The sequence below is a fragment of the Vigna radiata genome, chromosome 6, assembly GCF_000741045.1.
Source record: "Vigna radiata var. radiata cultivar VC1973A chromosome 6, Vradiata_ver6, whole genome shotgun sequence".
NCBI classification, from domain to species: domain Eukaryota; kingdom Viridiplantae; phylum Streptophyta; class Magnoliopsida; order Fabales; family Fabaceae; genus Vigna; species Vigna radiata.
The window spans coordinates 30,505,918-30,524,194 of NC_028356.1; the positions used below are offsets into that span (position 1 = coordinate 30,505,918).

The 18,277-nt window shown below is 32.4% G+C and overlaps 1 protein-coding gene across 1 annotated transcript; it reads right to left on the minus strand.

Moving 5' to 3' along the window:
* Nucleotides 1–5,625: 5,625 nt before the first annotated feature.
* On the minus strand, nt 5,626–8,586 carry LOC106764471 (probable indole-3-pyruvate monooxygenase YUCCA4). The gene is made up of 4 exons (XM_014648752.2): nt 7,684–8,586; nt 7,049–7,297; nt 6,818–6,940; nt 5,626–6,103 (listed from the first exon to the last, which is right to left on the minus strand). The coding sequence occupies exons 1-4, from the start codon at nt 8,299–8,301 to the stop codon at nt 5,888–5,890; spliced, it is 1,206 nt and encodes a 401-aa protein (XP_014504238.1). The 5' UTR covers nt 8,302–8,586; the 3' UTR covers nt 5,626–5,887.
* Nucleotides 8,587–18,277: the final 9,691 nt, after the last annotated feature.

Genomic DNA, 18,277 nt, shown 5'->3' on the forward strand with positions numbered 1-18,277 from the left:
TGCAGGTGGAAACCATCACCACAAATACAAGGGTGAACTAACATCATCAACATAAAAAACACATATTATAATACAAATTTATTAAACTATACGCTCATAATATCAAATCAATTTCACAACACAATAACACATTGTTAATCCAAACTCTAGTCCAAACAAATCACGACATCACCACCAATCACTATCACTTTATGTCATCTTCCATACTCCAACACACGGAACCAGTTCACCAAAACCAAGCCTATACACCAATGCAGGACTTTCCCGTTCACCAAAACGAGGCTCACACACCAACACGGGTCTTGCCTGTTCACCAAAACAAGGCCTATGCACCAACATAGGACTTACTTGTTCACCCAAATAGGGTATGCTCACCAAAGCAAGAACTTTATCGTATCACGGCTAAAGAGTACTTAAGATGACATATACTCCATTGTCTCAACATAGGCAACGTAGCAACATGGCTTATCAGAAAACAGTAAGGTAAAACAAATCAACCAACACTGCAAACACTCTAAACAACTCGACACTAAATCACAACAACTCAGTCATACATGAAATCATTAAATCCCATCACACACTCTTCAATCCAGTCATAAAACATCAAGATAACAAGGTATGAAATATGGAAATCAACTATGGAAATACATACACATCCCGAATGCATACTGGAACAACTTGACCATGTTTTCAACTACATAATAATTATCCAAAACATGACTGTCTAGGCATATATCAACATCATTACATATACATAACCCGACAAGCCCATAACACGTGTTATACTAACCCTATAACGACCCAGCAAAACCAAAAACCACCCCTACACAACTTGGCACTTACCTAAGATTATACATTACACTAAAACACAACCCGGTCATAGAAAACAATAATCCACAAAAAATCATATAATACACAAAACCATGTCTCTTGTTCATGCAGCTCGTAAAAACCCTGAAACCCCAAGAACTATTCATATAAAATTACGAATACAAGGATGGTCATAACTCAATGAAACACATGCAATACAATGACATTTGGATAAAACAAACTCGACAATTATGAGTAGTATCATACAACCTTGTGGCACACACAAGGTAACATGGACATGAACACATTCACAAATCCCCAATTAAAATCATAGAAGGTTACAAACCTATTCTACTCAATGTAACACATGCAACATAATAATGTTTGGCTTGAGAAAAATAACTTGACAATCATGATGGTCATACCAAGCCTCACATCATACACAAAAAAAAAGAATGAACATATATTCACATGTAATTACTCAATCATAGGCATTAAATACTAACTCCCTTTATCTCTACTCCAAGCAAACCTTTATCCCTACTCAACCTCTAACCCTTTCAACTTCTAGACCTTGGGTACCTGAAAGCCCTCTCTTTTTCTCTAAAAATTTCATTAAGGTGGCTAGGTTTTAATTATGAGGCTAAACCTCATCAATTTATTATTTATACACTCAAACTAGGCCAAAATTGGTCACCCTTCTACCCATGAGTCTAAAAACATGTACTTAATGGTGATAACGTTTTGCACCTTTTAAAAATAGGCCCTTCTAGACAATTACATTGAGTTCCCATATAGCTCTGTGTGAACCAATATAAAAATAAGTTTTAATATTTTTTATCTTTTGTTGTGTTGTAAACGCTTTCTAAACTCCTTAAGTGCTCAACTTTGCAAACCGTCAAACTCTTACAAACAACGTCTAACACTAAATTGCAAAAAGTTTACAAATCGTCTAATTCTTACAAATAATGTCTAACACTAAATTGCAAAAAGAAAAAAAATTAAACTCATTCAATCCTCCTATTCTAAAGCTTATGTATCATTTTACATACAAATGAAGTACGTGTGAAAAATATGTATTTGAATATACATAGTACAGTTCTGAATATGTTTAAATTAAAGAATAGAAGAAAATGGAAGAAAAGAAAAAGTACATAATAATATTATTTGGATTGAGAAGAAAAAATATATAAAAAATGAGATAAATATTTGTAAAGATTTAATAACATATTTAAAAAGTAAGATAAAAGCGAAGAAAAAGGAAATCTCATGAATGTTATCGAGTATCATTTTAATAACAATGATTTCATTATATTATAAGAAAGTCATTTTTATTTTATAAAATATTTAATATCATGAAACATTGTAATAAAATAAGAAAGTGTAGAAAAAATGATATTATATAAGTATTGAGAATGATAATAGATTTAGGGGAATGTTAGAATGATTAAGAAAATGGAAAATTAAAAGTAAGAAAGAGCAATTAATATTAGGGAAATCCAGTTTCCGAAAGAAGCGATATATCTCTCCCACACGTTTTCCCAAAGTAATGGTTTTCACTGTTGAAAGTTTTCTTTGAAGCATTGAAAGTGTGACGAAAGGATTTGTATGGTCACAGTGAGAACACCAAAATCAGACCCTGCACCTCTCTGTCTCAAACTTGTCATCTTTGTGTGAAAATCAGCTGCCACGCACGTGCACCCCAAATTTATACACATTATTAATTATCTTTATTATTCTTCTTAAGCAGCTAAATAATCCATTTTGAAGGAAAAAAACCATATATATGAATATCTTGATTATTGGTAAGTCATATTTTTATTTATTTTTCTTGAAATTATAAGAATTAGAGCTAATTAATAATGTCATTACCCTGTATATACATCGAAAAAGAAGAATGGAGTAAGGGAAATCAAAAGTGTATGAATTTGAATAGTCTTAATTTATCCAAAATTTTGGAAACATTAAAGTACATATCTAATAATACTTACAAACATAGATGAGTGACTCACAAATACATACATACTTGACTTTATATATTGGTTGATTGGTTTTCAATACTAGTTTATTTTCTAGTTATTCTACTAATGCAACTAATTTTTTTTTGTCATTGTTTATAAGTCTCATTGATAGCTAATTGTCATTATATCTATAGATTATATTGTGTGATTTTGTTTGCTACACTAAAAAAATCCACCAATGAAATCATAAACTTATTATAAGGACAAATTTAATATTTCTTCAATTTATAAAGTTTAAATATATTATTTATAAACTTTCGAATAATGTGTTTTTTCTTTTCTCATTTTAGTATAATATAGGTAAGACGACTAGTTTAAATGTTTTTACTACATAATGTATTGGATAAGAGTTATTATATGTGAGGATATTATTATTTTTAATATGAGATAATCTATTGTAACATTTTTCTAAATTTATATTTAATTTTATGAGTAAAATGTTCCAACTATTTCAAGATGAAACTCCATTGTACCATGATAATATGTTGTAGAAAATATAATAAGGGGTATATTATTTTTTTTAACACATATAGTATAGTTGAGTTTATTATATTGTTTGAAAAATTAGACGAGTGAAGTTAAATTAGACATTTTATTAAAATATTAGGTGTAATTTTTTATTTATTTTATATTGTATATAAATATTAGTGAATGATTTTGTATTATATGGGTTTTATGTATTACAATATCAGACTCGATTGAAGGTCATTTAAATCAATCTTGATTTAATGTTAATTCTATTCGATCACGAATGACGATCGATCCAAGTTGGCCTTAGTTAAAGGTCTGTCCAAGTTGACCTTAGTCAATGGTTAACCTGAATCGATTCTAACCAAAGATTGGTTTGAGTCGATCTCGACAAAAGGTCGAACTGAGTCAGTCCTAATCAAAAGATGAATATAATCGATCTTATCTTAACTGAAGATCAAGCGAATAAGCCTAAATCATATAAACTTAATAGTAAAGTATACTAAATCAATATAATTGGAATTAATCTAATATACAAAATTATTTGATCTTAGATTTAATCCAATTTAAATTAAATTAAAAAAATCCAAAATTATTTGATTTAGTTAAAATGGATCTAAGTAATAAATCTAATATATATTTTTAATCTAGATTCGATATAGATTGCATTTTAAAATATCCATACCCAGTCTTAAGATGAATTTTATACTCCATTAGGAAAAGGAAAAAAAAAAAGTTGTTGAATTAATTCTTAATTCTTTTTATTATGTTTTGATAGAAGTATATGTTCCTAAGACAAACTACATGAATTTATGAGGAGCGGAAAAGATGAATGCTAACATTAACAAAAGACAAACTACATTATCATTATTCTTTCACTAAATTAATTAATTAATTAATTTCGCCAGTATTTTTCTTTCAATATTAACTACGTTTCATCTTTTGATAATTTTCTCCTTTTCAAGTAAATTTTGAATTGGTACGACTTTTTTCGTTTTTAAATAGCCTTGAGAATAATTTAAAACTTATTGAAACGTCTCACAAACCTTGTTATGCATTAAAATAAATGAAATTTAATATAAAAAATTAAAAAGATATTATAATAAGTAACATATATGGTATTATTTCACATTCACAACTTTTTTTTATACAACTACACACTTTGATAACCAAGGTACCCTTCCATTTATGAATTTTTTTTATAATGTTAGTAAAACTTTTGTAGTTAGAAAAGTGTATAATATTGCATGTAAAGGTAATTTGATATTTCTCTTTTTTTTCCATAATTTATAAAGAAGCTTAGTCATGAATTGAAGGTCTAGTTGAAGGTCAATCGAGAGAGTCTGATCGTAGGTTGATTGAGTCGTTTTGACAAAGATAGGCCGAGTCCGTTCGATCAAAGGTCGATCAAGTTGACCTTGTTGAAGGTCAATTGAGTAGATTCAATCGAAAGCTGACTAAGTGAAGTCCTACTAAAGGTCGATCGAGTCAAATCCAATTGAAAGTCATCAAAGTCAATTGTAATTGAATGTTAGCCCTATTCGCTCTTAGAAAGGTCGACCCAAGTTGGTCTTTATCAAAAATCGACATCCGTCAAAAATTGACTTGAGTGATTTCGAAAGAAGACTGGTCTAAATTGATTTAATATGAAAGTTAAAATGAATCGACAGTCGAATTAAATCAGAATGACTCATATTTAATAGACTAAATAATATGATATATTAAATCAATATCATCATTGGATATAATCTAATATTCAAAATAGATTCAATTTTAGATTAAATATAATTTTAATTAGATTGAAAGAAAAAATTGATTAATCTAACTAAAATAGATATGCATTTTGAAAAATCCATACCCAACCTTAAGATGAATTTAGTACACTAATAATAGTTTTATTAAAAAATGGTAAAACAAAGTTGTTGAATTAATAATTTTTGTTATGTTTTGATAGAAGTATATGTTCTACAATTAGTACTAAGGCAAACTACCTAAATTTGTTAGAACTCGTTAATCAATGCTAACAAGACAAACTACATTATCATTATTGTGTCACTAAATTAATTAATTAATGTTAACTATGTTTTGACCTTTTGAAAAATTTCCACCTTTTCAAGTAACTTTTCAATTACAATTTTGTTTTCAAATTACTCTTATAAATAATTCTACACTTTTTAAAACATCTCATAAACCTTCTTATGTAACATATATAATATTAAAACTGAATATAAAAAATTAAAAAGATATTATAATAAGAAACATATATAGTATTATTTCACATTCACAACCTTTTTTTATACAACTACACTTTGTTAACCAAGATACCATTCCATTTATGAAACTGTTTTGTACAAAGCAAGTAAAGCTTTTAGTAGTTAGAAAAGCGTATGCTCCTAAAGATACAAAATTGCATGTACATGCCAGCTAAAGAGAGGGGTAAAAAGGTAATAGCAAAAATAATTAAAATAAAACAAAAAATAAAAACTAGCCTAATTGCACAGGTAGTAATTCCTAACTTGTTATTTCTCCTTTCTCCAATTTTTTCTTTTTTTTTTCAATAAAAAAAAAGTCTGATTTTTTTTGGAGTCTTATGAAGTGAGAAGGATGATATGTGAATTGCATTGATTCTTGTTCTCTACGGTTCTCCACTGCGAGGCTATGTCTTCAGCGATCTTGATTGCATCACAAGATGTTCCTTGAATGCCTCTTCTGGTGAACCCCACCGTATACAATCCCTGCTCCCCTTTCCACCCATGGGGAAAGGGTGTTTTCGGCATTCCATCCTCAGTGAAAAAATCACAACCCTAAAGTAGTAAAAAAAAAGTTCAAGTTTTTCATACACATATATATAATCACCCACAAAACAAAAAAATAAATACAATAACTAAAAATAGAATCTTGCATAATAACTTTTAGGAATATGCATGCATACCCTTTACACTTTACCCATTACCCAAAAAGCAGAAAGAATTTGATTAGTGAATAATTAGAAGCAAAAGTTTCACCTTTTGAATAGAAAGATCAATTTTTTATAATATTTGGTTATGCATAATAACTTTTAGGAATATGCATGCATACCCTTGATCCTTTACCCATTACCCAAAACGCAGAAAGAATTTGATTAGTGAATAATTAGAAGCAAACCCTTTACCCTTTACCCATTACCCTTTACCCATTACCCAAAACGCAGAAAGAATTTGATTAGTGAATAATTAGAAGCAAAAGTTTCACCTTTTTGAACAGAAAGATGAATTTTTTATAATATTTGGTGATGATGTTTCACATCAAAAAAACGTCACTATGAGAGCAGAGTTATTTGTTTTTAGTAGAATGGTTTTGTGATGAAGAAAAAGGGAGAGGTAGAAGGAAGCAAAGACAGCGATTTGGAATGAAGAAAAGAAGAGATTTGTAGGTTTATGCAGTATGCATGTGTCCCAAATCCAGACAGCGACATGTCATGAGTGGTTCATGATAATAAGATAGCACTAAAAACGCAACACAACAGATAAAATTCTAACCTTAAGCCAAGCAGGCACGTTGCTCTTGTACCCTGTTGCCAATATTATAGCATCAAATTCCTTTTCTTGTCCATCCATAAATTTCGCACCTTTTCTAGTTATCTCCTTCACACCTTCCATCACCTGCACCCATCATCATCAATTCTCAAAATTTAACACTCACAAACATAATTCTCATCAATCAACAAAATGGGGTCATTTCATTTTGCACCAATTTTTCAAAGCAGATACCTTTATGTTGCCACATTTGATCTGTGCAACTTGACCCACATCAAGGACTGGGGTTTTCCCTGTGGCTAGTTTCAGCTCTATTGGGCCTGTTTTAGGCCTTTTGATGCCATAGTGATTTGTGTTTCCCAACATGAAGTTGGTCACAAGTAAGAGAATTTTGTCTACAACTTTGATGGGAAACCACTTGTAAAGAGCCATGGCTATGCCAAAAGTTGAGAAGCCAAACATCTCCCTAGGAAGGACATGCACCTTGCATCATTTAAACCATGCAACAAAGTGAGCAAAGACCACTCCCTCAAAGTTGATCACTAGTTACCCAAATGGGAAAAAAACATAAATGACGTCAATTTCAGACTGGAACAGTCACACACACACTCACTCATCATTAAAACTAAAAACCACCCATTTCTCCAAAAAAGTGATTTTTATCCATGTTTTTTAATCAAAACCCAAAATTTCACTTCAATAAACATTTACCGAGTCTCACAATACAACATAAGATTTATTTTTTCATAAACATTTACTGTCACAAAAATGAGCTGAGTTGTAGAAGGTTATGTTTTAAAGTTTGCAAAATGATTTGGTTGTCAGGTGCTGATTGAAAAGTTTATGAGTAGAAAGGAGGGTGAACTTACTGTGTTCCTTGCAACCATGTAAGGGGAGGCATTGTGTCTGCAAAGGTCTAAGCTAACTTCCATTCCTGAATTGCCACAGCCAATGACGAGAACCTTCTGGTTTGTGTACTCAGAGCCAGACTTGTAGACACTGGTGTGAGCAATGGAGCCAGAGAAATGGTCCATGCCATGAATTCTAGGAAGCACAGGCTCAGCATTCTCCCCGGTGGCCACGACGAGCCAAGGAGAGAGAAGCTGACAGTGCTGAGTCCTAACGAGCCAAAGCTGAGAGGCTTTATCAAAGTGAGCAGTTTCGACTGTTTGGTTGAACCTGGGGTGGATGTTGAAGTGTGAGGCGTAGGACTCCATGTAGGATATGAACTGGTACTTTGTGGGGTACTTGGGGAAGTTGTGGGGAAAACCTTTCAAGGGAAGCTCGCAGAACTGCTTTGGGAGGTGGAGTTTGAGACGGTCGTAGGTTTTGTGTTGCCAAAGAGAGGCTATGCAGTTGCTTCTCTCAAGAATCACGAAAGGGACTTTGTGCTCCGAGAGACACGCAGCCACGGCTAGGCCTGAAGGACCGGCACCTATGATGATAGGTCCATGAACATGTTCTTGTTGGGGTTTGCAAGAACCCATGTAGATAGATAGGTGTATTTGTGTGTTTGTGTGAGAGAAAAAGAGAAAGAACAAAACAAGAAGAAAAGGTGAGAGTTTTGAAGTGGTGACTGAAAAGTGAAGCCAAACCTCGTTCTTGTGGGAATTTAAAGAGTGTGAGGTGGGAAAGTGGAAAAAGTGAAAATTATAAAAAGATTTGAATGCATGGGAAAAAGAGAGAGAGAGAGAGTGTTTGATTTTTGTTTTTCTTTTCTCTTGTTGGTGTGTTATGGAGGCGTAAAGTTTAAGGAAAGGATTTGATTCTCTTTCTCTCCAGGCTCTTTCTTCTTGTTTCTAGGCAGAAGCCATAGGTGAAAAAATGGGTGCCAATGTCATACACTATAATATAATTGGTTGATGGTTTCTTGAATATGCAAAATAGAAATTATGATGAAGGATGCATGTTTCATTTTGAAAGTTTAATTTTACTATGGAATGATATATTGAAAGGGAGTTGCACATCGCTCACATCATTAGATTGAATTTTTGTCTTGTTTTTTAACTTTGTCACGCTTTGTCAGGACTCTGTAGTTTCTGTGGTCCCTTTTATTTTACAATTAAAACCTTGTATTCTATCTAGGACTATCATCAGAGGCACCCCTTTTCAATAAGGTAGGATTATCAAAAGTTACAACAAAGACATTAATGTTTTCATTTGTTCTTTACTGAGATGATGGTAAAAGGTTCAAGCTTTGGTAACTGTGTTTATATGACTGCTCAAGGTGGTAGTTCTATACTAATACTACTAATTAATATTGTGCATGTGTGTTCACTGGGTTTAAAATAATCTTAATGGTGAGATGATGCTATTAGTTTTCTTTAATATATTATAAAACATCAACATCAATCAACATAAAAGACAGAAAGAATAGGAAAAACTTAAAAAGAGAATCCAAATTCTTTGTATAGTCTGTAAAATGTGTACACATATATAGATTAAGAAAAGCATAGTTAGAAATAGTGGAAGGTGATGATAGTGTGACATATGGAGAATGGAGATGTTGGAGGGATTGAAGGTTCCAAAGTGGAAAAGAGAAAGAGAAAAGAAGGTGTTTATGTGTAGTGTTGTGGTAGATGAAGAGGAGATTCTAATGGTAGGCACAATCAAAGTTGCTGCTGCATGCTGGGAAACACCGTGGATACTTCCTTTGTGCGACAACCGTCTCCTTTTTCTACTTCACTTTTTATATATATATTTTTCATTCATCAATCCCTATAGTTTCACTATCAAATTTCTTCAAATTAACAATAACATGTTATACTAAAACTCCCACATCGGTACAAAACTTCATTCTTTGGATTCCATTTCTTTTCATATTCAGGAGTTAGGTAATTATTTAAATCCCTTTCATCTTTTATATTTATATACTTTTTCCTATGTTCTAATTTAGGTAAAAGTGTACCCTTCGTTAAGACTTTCAATTTTATTGCTTTTTCTCTTAAGTTTCTGTATTCAATATATGGTGGAATGTGGATGTAAGTGTTATATATTTATATTTATATTTATATTTTTGGTTGAGTTTTTATTAGATTTTATATATTTTTTTTAATTGAAAACATGTTAATATATAATAATTTGATGACTTTCATGTTATCATTTATAATGACTAAGGGATGGATGTTGTTACTATCTTCATGTAAGTAACCATAATTATTTCTTGTTATTTAATGCAAGTTATAAAAGTTATTTATTATTTTTATATTAATTACATGAAGATTAATAAGTAAGAGAAATTTTGATCAATAATTTTGGATTCAAAATAATATCTAAGTTCTATACAAAGGTATTATATTATAAAGTTCATTCTCTATGGATAGCAAAGTATTGAATGAGTTTCTGTTTTACCTTTATCTTACACACGAAAAAAAAAATATAGAATAATTTCATCCATTTTGATCACTAACAACACTAATCCGGATTTTTCTGTAAGAAAAATAACTTCAAAAAAAAATGGTGGATCTAGCTAAGGTGTTAAGGGTAATAATAACAAAATAAGATATCATTCATATTACATGGATAACAAAAAAGTTACACAACCTGAACTCAATTGGAAAACATAAAATTTTGTCTATCCAATAGATAAAAAAAGTTTTAATAAAAACTCGATTGAAAATTTCAATATTTGTAAAAGACTAAAACTTAATTAAGCTTTTTTTAAAAAAAAAACATAATTTTTTTTGTTGGATATCAAAATATCTTATTCTAGAATATTTTTAAGGATTTAATATATGAAAGATGCATATTTTTTAAGGTTGGATATCAAAAAGAACATACACATATAAAAAACAAAACATAATTGTATAAATCTTAAAATAGAGTACCACGTAACAATTTCCTAAATGTCTAGTAATTATACAACAACATATTCAAAATTTCATGACAATTGTAACATCTATTATTTTCATAAATATTGAAAGAGAAAATACATTACTTTCAAATAATGAAAGAGAAATTGTAAGGACCTGAAAAATATAAGGTTATTGGACCTTATGTTCAGGTCCATAAAACTAAGGATAGTCTTAGAAGAGACTTTTCTAAAGAGACTTTTCTAAGTCTGAATTCATTTTAGTTTAAACTTTTTCTTTCTCTAGAACTTGGAACTTCAGGTTCTCTACATTCTCTCTACCTTTTCTCTAAAAATATCACTTCGCTGAACCGTTCAATCTTTGAATAGGAGGTGTTCAAACGTCCACCGTGTCAAGGGCTTCGTAACGGACCGAACAATTTCTAGTTCTAGCGGTTCGTGATATGTAGGTCCTGTGAGTTCATCGTAGTGTAGGTTACTGTAGGGCATCTTCAGTGAGTTGTACGGTGCAACATAAAGGTAAGGGGAGCTGATTATATTTTTAAAATTGTTTGTTTGATATGTGTGTAGGTTAAATTTCTGAAACAGTATGTTGTTCGAATTAAATGTTATATTTTGTGCTTGAGTGGCATGTGTTATGACATTGTAATTGTGCATGTAAATTGTGATGTTTGTAAGCTATTTAGAATGGAATAGGTTGCTGAAAAGATTCTCTGTTTGGAGTAGTTATACATGTGAATGCTGCTGGATCAAATTCTAGTGAGAAAACCAAGTGCTTGGGCTGTGTTCTAGGTTAGTAAGGGGAGTAGGGTAATGACTTTGAGTAATTGTGGTCTGGAGTGCGTTTGGAGTATTGAGGCATTTTAGAGGGATTAATTGTAACTTGTTGAGGGCACTTTGTTGGTAGGATAGAGGAATCTTAAAAATCGAAGTTGGCACATCCCTGATCATAGAACAACCCTAGTCTGATCTAGTCAGTTGTGACTAGTCATATCTGCTGGCCTTCATGGTGAGTTTGATGCGTCAGACATTTGATTCTTCTCCGATGACCAATTAGGCTAGTAAGAAGTGTTTAGGGGTAAGGATTTTGTGGTGATAGTAATTAGATAGGTAGTCTAGCAAATAAGAGGCTATTTATGGTTGTTTGAAGGGAAGTGAGAGGGTAATTTTGAGAATTTGGGGTATGGGGCACATTTGGTTTGTTTGGGCAGTTTACACAAGTCAATTGTGACTTATTAAGAATATAAAACTAGACTAAAACACATTAGAAATGGTGGAATTGAATTAGAGCCCCTATGTCATGAGATTGGGTGCTTTAGAGTTGAATTCAAGCATAAACCACTTTAGAATCATTGTATAGTTGTTAAAATCCATCTAGACAAGTTTAAATAGGTCCATATCATGAATTAGGAGTGTTGGAAGTTAGGTTGGAGGGTTAGAATTTGTTGGAGGGGTGTGAGTTGCATGATTATGCAGAACTGGCGTTCTGCAGATCATGCAGACTCGCTATGCGAATGGTTTTGCATAGTGAGTCGCTCCAAGGAGGAGTTCTTTGTTTGGGGTCTCTCGTTATGCGAGTTGGTGCGCTATGCGAGAGACCAGAGGTTTGGAGCCTCTGCCAGACTAATTCGCAAGGCGGGCATGATGCGCTATGCGAATTACCTGAAGTTTGTCACCTCTGCGAAGTAATTCGCAAGGCAAAACTTAGGCGTGCGCTATGCGAATCATCTTGATTTCGCTGTGCACATCTGGTGCGCTTTGCGAAAAGCTTTATGTCTAGTTCACTTTCTTTTGTTCTGTTTGATGGGATGATTAGTGATTGTTGATTGGTTTGTGAAGTATGCTTTGATGTTTATAGTGTTGAGTCATGACATCTAAACAAGTATGTTGGTTGTAGTTAAAAGTGTTTGATTGTAAGGTAAATGAAGTACGATTCAAGTTGTATACCAAGTTTCAAAGTGTAAAATCTCTTGGTGAGATTCTTAGTGTTTTAGTATGAAAGTAGGAGCACAGTCTTGTGAGTCTTGTAGAATCTCTTGGTGAGACGCTCCAATGGTCTTTCTTCTCACGTAGAAAGGATTGAACCATGTGGTGAGGAGTAGCAGGAGTTCTTAGTCTTGTGGGCTTCCAGTATGTCTCAAGGGCCGAAATATAACATGTATAGGATGTATGTTTTAACCTGTTGTGACTGAATTTACTCTTGTATATTATATGTTGTTATTGCATGTTTTTTTATATAATTAGCTCACCCTTACTTGTTTATGTTGTGCCTTGTTTGTGTATGTCTTTCTTTTGCGATGATCATCCACTTAGATGGGAGCAAATGTCGAGGAGGTGCCCCTGGAATAGGCATTAGAGGAAGATGACACCGTAGCCTAGTCTCCTTAGGCTTCTTGGTCTTTTATGTTATTTTAAAATACTTTAGTACTCCAAGTTTTTAATTCTTAGCTTTTAAAGGATGACTGTAATCCTATTACTCTGTTGTACTTAAAGTTTAAAAATTATGGCGATGTTGGATGACTGTAAGCTTAATACTTCACTTACAAAGTCCTTAACTGCTTTATGATATAACCTATGGTGACGTCTTTATTTATATACATGTATGCTATATATTTGGGACGTCACATAAAGTACCTCGAGATATAAGTAAATTTGATAGATATCAAATAGTTTAAATAGTTGACAAAAAATAGAAAATAAAAATGTGTAGTAAAATAATTGTTGTTTAAATAAAACGAAACTAAAAAATGAATTTTTTTTTGTTATATTATCTAATAAGTTAGGACTTACATTATTAAACACTTAAAATTAATAATGAGACACTCTCACATGACAAGAAATAAGTAAAAATAAAAAAAGAAACATAACCGATATATATCTTAAAAATTATTTAATTTATTGAAATAAATGTTCAAATGTCGAATGAAATCACGTAAAAAAAAAGTGTAGCTGAGATTGTGACGAGAGATGAACTATTTTTAAGATATGAGTAACTTGGTGGGTATTATTAACGAGTCGATAAATTGAAAAACAAAATTGTGTAGTTAAAAATATTTTTTAATATATTTTATATTGTAATTTTTAATAAAGTTTAGTTCATAAAGAAAATGTTAAAAAATATGTTGGTAGCTCTCTTCTTTTAACTATGTTTTTTGCTTAATCTTAAAAGATGTATTTTTAAATAATTAGTGATTGGTAAGTTTAGTCACACTAAAAAAAATGTTTTAAGATGAACTTATTACACGCATTTGTATGACAGAAATTAATTGTTAATATGTAACACAGCTTATTAAATTTGAAGTCTTATAATACAAGTTGAATATCACTTACTTTATTTTCAGTCATATTACCAAATCTTTTAGTTCAATGGTAATTTTTTTTAAAATGGTGGATTCTAGTCATTGGTAGAAAACACATCAGCATCTTCCATTATTAACTTTGTTTTATGCGAAATTATATTTAAAGTACAAGGTTCCATGTACAATTTTTTAATGTTGAGTCTAAAATGAACCTTTTGGAGCTAAATCCAAGAAAAAACATTTTGTTTTCTTCCCGTGTTGCATTAATGCATTCAAAAGGTTCAAAAACTTCAAACCCCCATACGACAAAAGAAGGAAAAACAAATTGCTTTTAGGTATTTGTTGCATTTTAAACCTTCAATTTTAGCTAACTAGATTTGATATATATATTTAGATTATGTTTAATGATTTGGTAAGAAATAATTTTAGGATAAAATCTCAAATAGATTCTTATTTATTGGTTTCTTCAATTGAGAAATTAATTTTGAAAAATTGAAATAAATAAAGTCTTGTGGTTAAATTGGATAAACGTTGTTAAGTTAGCATATATATGACATGTTGACGGTAGTATTTTATTTTAAATGACGTAGTAAGGGTTTATATTTCCATGAATTTTAGTTTTTCTATAATTAAAGAAATTGAGAAAAGTTAATTAAATTAAATTGTTTCTGAAAATTAGGGATTAGGGATTTTGTTTGTTTTAATTACACTCAGTTCTTTTGTTCAAATTAAGATTTGTAAAAAGGAATTAGAAGAAAATGAGTGCTTTTTAAATTAAGATTCCTTTAGAATCGGAGTTCGTCTTTCTCGCCACCGATCTATCATAGAGAGAAACTAGAGTTAGAAAGAGACGGAGAAAGAGAAATAACGTAACTAGGGTTTTTATTTACGATCCTCGCCAAACTCCATTAAACCAAGTTCGCGTTTTCACCACGAATCCTTCATCGTCATCACGCAGCACTGCCTCGACATACCTACAACCATATTTGTTACCCAGAAAACCCAAAACATAATAAACCCAGAATCGCGCCAGCCTCCAAAATCGTGATTATCTTTTTCGTGCTTCATGGACGCAACCTGCAAGGAATTCAGAACACCTAAATTAGAAACCCTAAATGTGAGCCTTCATTGCGCCATCAACATTTGCATCCTCTTTAACGCAAAAGAACGATGAGCTTGGAAAGTGAGTCACGTCTTCTCCTCCAACAATTTTGTGAAACTTTTATCAGTCCATTCATTTCTCACTTTTAAACTAAATAATTTCAAAGTTGTTGACAAGTATGTAAAGTCGAAGCATCCTAGATAAAACTCTTTCTTTGAATCATTCTTAACAGAATCATATAAATGAGATCTTCCAAAATTTTCTTCACCATCATGTACCGTGTCATCTAAATGATCATTCATTCATTCGCCCACATAATTTGTTCCTCGTGACATTATATGCTAATGTAGTACTTCTCCATGCCAATGAAAAAAGGAACAAAATATGTCTTGTTCACAGAGCTTGAGTGTTTTTGAACACATTGCAAGAACTCAGAAACTTTCCTTTCATATTGTTCATTGATGCAATGCTCATCCATCTAGCTTCGATCTATACTATGTTTAAAAATTTAATCAAAAATAAAATGTCAAAAAAATTGTCTAACTTAAAAACAATTCAAGAATCATGACACATACAAGAATCAAGACATTGCAATGTATATCGAAACCAAGAAACTAACCTTGTTTAAGAGGAGTTGTTGCCAACAATGGAGAATGGAGAACTTGTTGTTGTCGTGGTTCGAAGGGGTGAAGATTCAATGTTGCACAAAAACACAAAATCAATCAGACAACAAAAAAAGAAATTAACCAGGGTAGTATATTACCCAAAACTGACATTTGTTCTTCCTTGCACTCATTAATGAAATTGTTGGTTCACCTCGAAGTAGTGGAGTTTTAACTCACGTTCAAAACGTTGATGCTAAACGAAAAAACGATATCAATCACTCAAAATTGAAGAAAAATCTTAACCAAGATAGCTAAAACACATACATTAGAGTTAAGTTACACGAAAGTAACATTTGTTCTTCCTCGCATTCGTCAACAAAGTTGTTGGTTTAAGTAGCAGAGAAAGCGTAAAGAAACAGTATGGTTGGCACTGTTTTACAAATTTTTATAGACCATATGATGTCGGAGCATGTAGACTTTGATGTCTTATACTCCTTTGATGTTTGTTTCTAGGTTATTTGATGTATTACATAGCTAAATTTTCACTTTCGTGCCTAACATTTTAATGAATTTACCACATTTAGTCATTGGATCACTAACCACCGATGTCTAAATTAGTACTTTAGCAACTCAAATGTCTTTTCAGTTCGGTTTTAAATAAATGCAACACAAACATATGACATTAAAGTGAGGAATTTTGACATCAAAGGGGTATATGACGTCACAGGGTTATGTATTCGACATCTAGAAGGCATTTTTTATTTATAATAATGCTACTAGTTATTTTTTACGTTGGTTGTTTTGTAGTCAGACATTGAATGTGTGACATTAAAGATGTATTTTGGACTAATAGTATAATTGCTATTTAACTTTTCATATAATTTTTTTTCTTGAATATCTAGTTTAAGTTGCTTTTGAAACATAATTCATGATAAATAAGATAATTGTATACATTATAGAACAATTAATGGACCATGTTTATTTGGTTTATCCATTTTGTCATACATTCCCATGACGTAAGTATGCAATATGAGAAGTAGCTTTCTTATTATATAATTGATTTATGGTATAAAAAGTAGGTTTCATTAGTGCAGTAAAGGGAAACAACAACGATTACTTTCGCCTATAGGCAGTGGTTCTGCAACAAAGACATATACAGGTGCGACAAAAATGGGTCGGATTTTCCCTTAATTCTTAGGTAATGAGGCATTAGGGTGTTTTTTTTTCAGACTTTAGGCCTTGGTTTATATTGAATTGAACAGTTCTCACTCTCGCCGAATGGTTCTCTCCCTCACCGAGCTCTAGCCGCGTCATCGCCATTCTTTTGTTGTCATCACAGTGCCCTTGTCGTGCCCTCACCTCACCATCAAGTGCCCTTGTCGCGCCTTCGCCTCACCACAGTCGCCTCTCCCAAGTTGGTTGTCTACGAGAAAGGAAGAAGAAAGAAGCTTAAAGCAAGTTTGTTGAGGAAGTCTTAAAAATGGTACAGAAAAGGTTAGGAATAAAACCGCTCGAGATAAATGGCAGAGAGAGATTGGAAATAGAACCTTTGAATAGGGTTTGTTGAGAGAAACCAACAATAGGAAAAAAAAATTGGTGTTTCCCCTCTCTGCAATACCAACCTAGAACTAGTGAGAAAGGGGGAAGAAGATAAATGGCAGAAATAATAGATTGGGAGTAGAACCAAACACCACCACTCCTGTAGAGAATCAATCAAACAAAAAACAACTTAATCGAAATCAGTAATAGGGGAGGGAAGGAAGCTTCCTCCTTTGCCACGAATTAGAACAGAGAGAAGAAGAGGAACAAGGACCCTAGGTTGGAGAGAATAACTTCTTTAGACCATGCGTGAGAAAATGTGTTCGCATTTTTTGAATTTGAACTTACGTAGGGGCTATTACCTCAGTTAAGTAAAAGACCAAGACCGAACCGTCCGGTTACCTAGGCTGAACGGTCCTATAAGCCTTGGTTCACGCCTAAACCGAGGCATATTAATGCCTTGGAACATTTAGTTCCAGAGAAGGTCACCTGTCTGACAGGACATACCGTTTTGGTTCATAGCAGAACCGAAGTTTAACGGTCTTATTGCCTTTGTCCCCAAACAACTAAGGCAGTATTAGTGGACAAAATGAACTTGGAATGTTCAGTTACTGCCTCGGTTCATAGCAGAACCGAAACCGAACGATTCTATTGCCTTTGTCCCCAGGCAATCGAGGCATATTAGTGTTAGGAATGTTCGGTTACTACCTCGATTCATAGCAAAACCAAAACTAAACAGTCATATTGCCCCTGTCCTTAGACAACTGAGGCATATTAGTCCTTGGAACATTCGATTACTGTCTCAGTTTATAGTAAAACCGAAGTCGAACGATCCTATTGTCTTTGTCCCCAAATAACTGAGCCTATAAATTTTCCACAACTATGAAAGTGCCATCACATTTTTATATTCTTCGATTTTTACAAAACAAAAATCACTAGTGCAAAAACTTTGTTTAAGGTCACCCCTTAGACGTCAGTTTCGTGAAAATCCGATGTTTATTACTGCACGGTGGCATTATCGTAAATAAATTGCAAAACTAGACGTCAATTTCGATGTCAGGCAACGTCTATGACATCATAGACGTTGCACCTGCCGCAAACTGACGT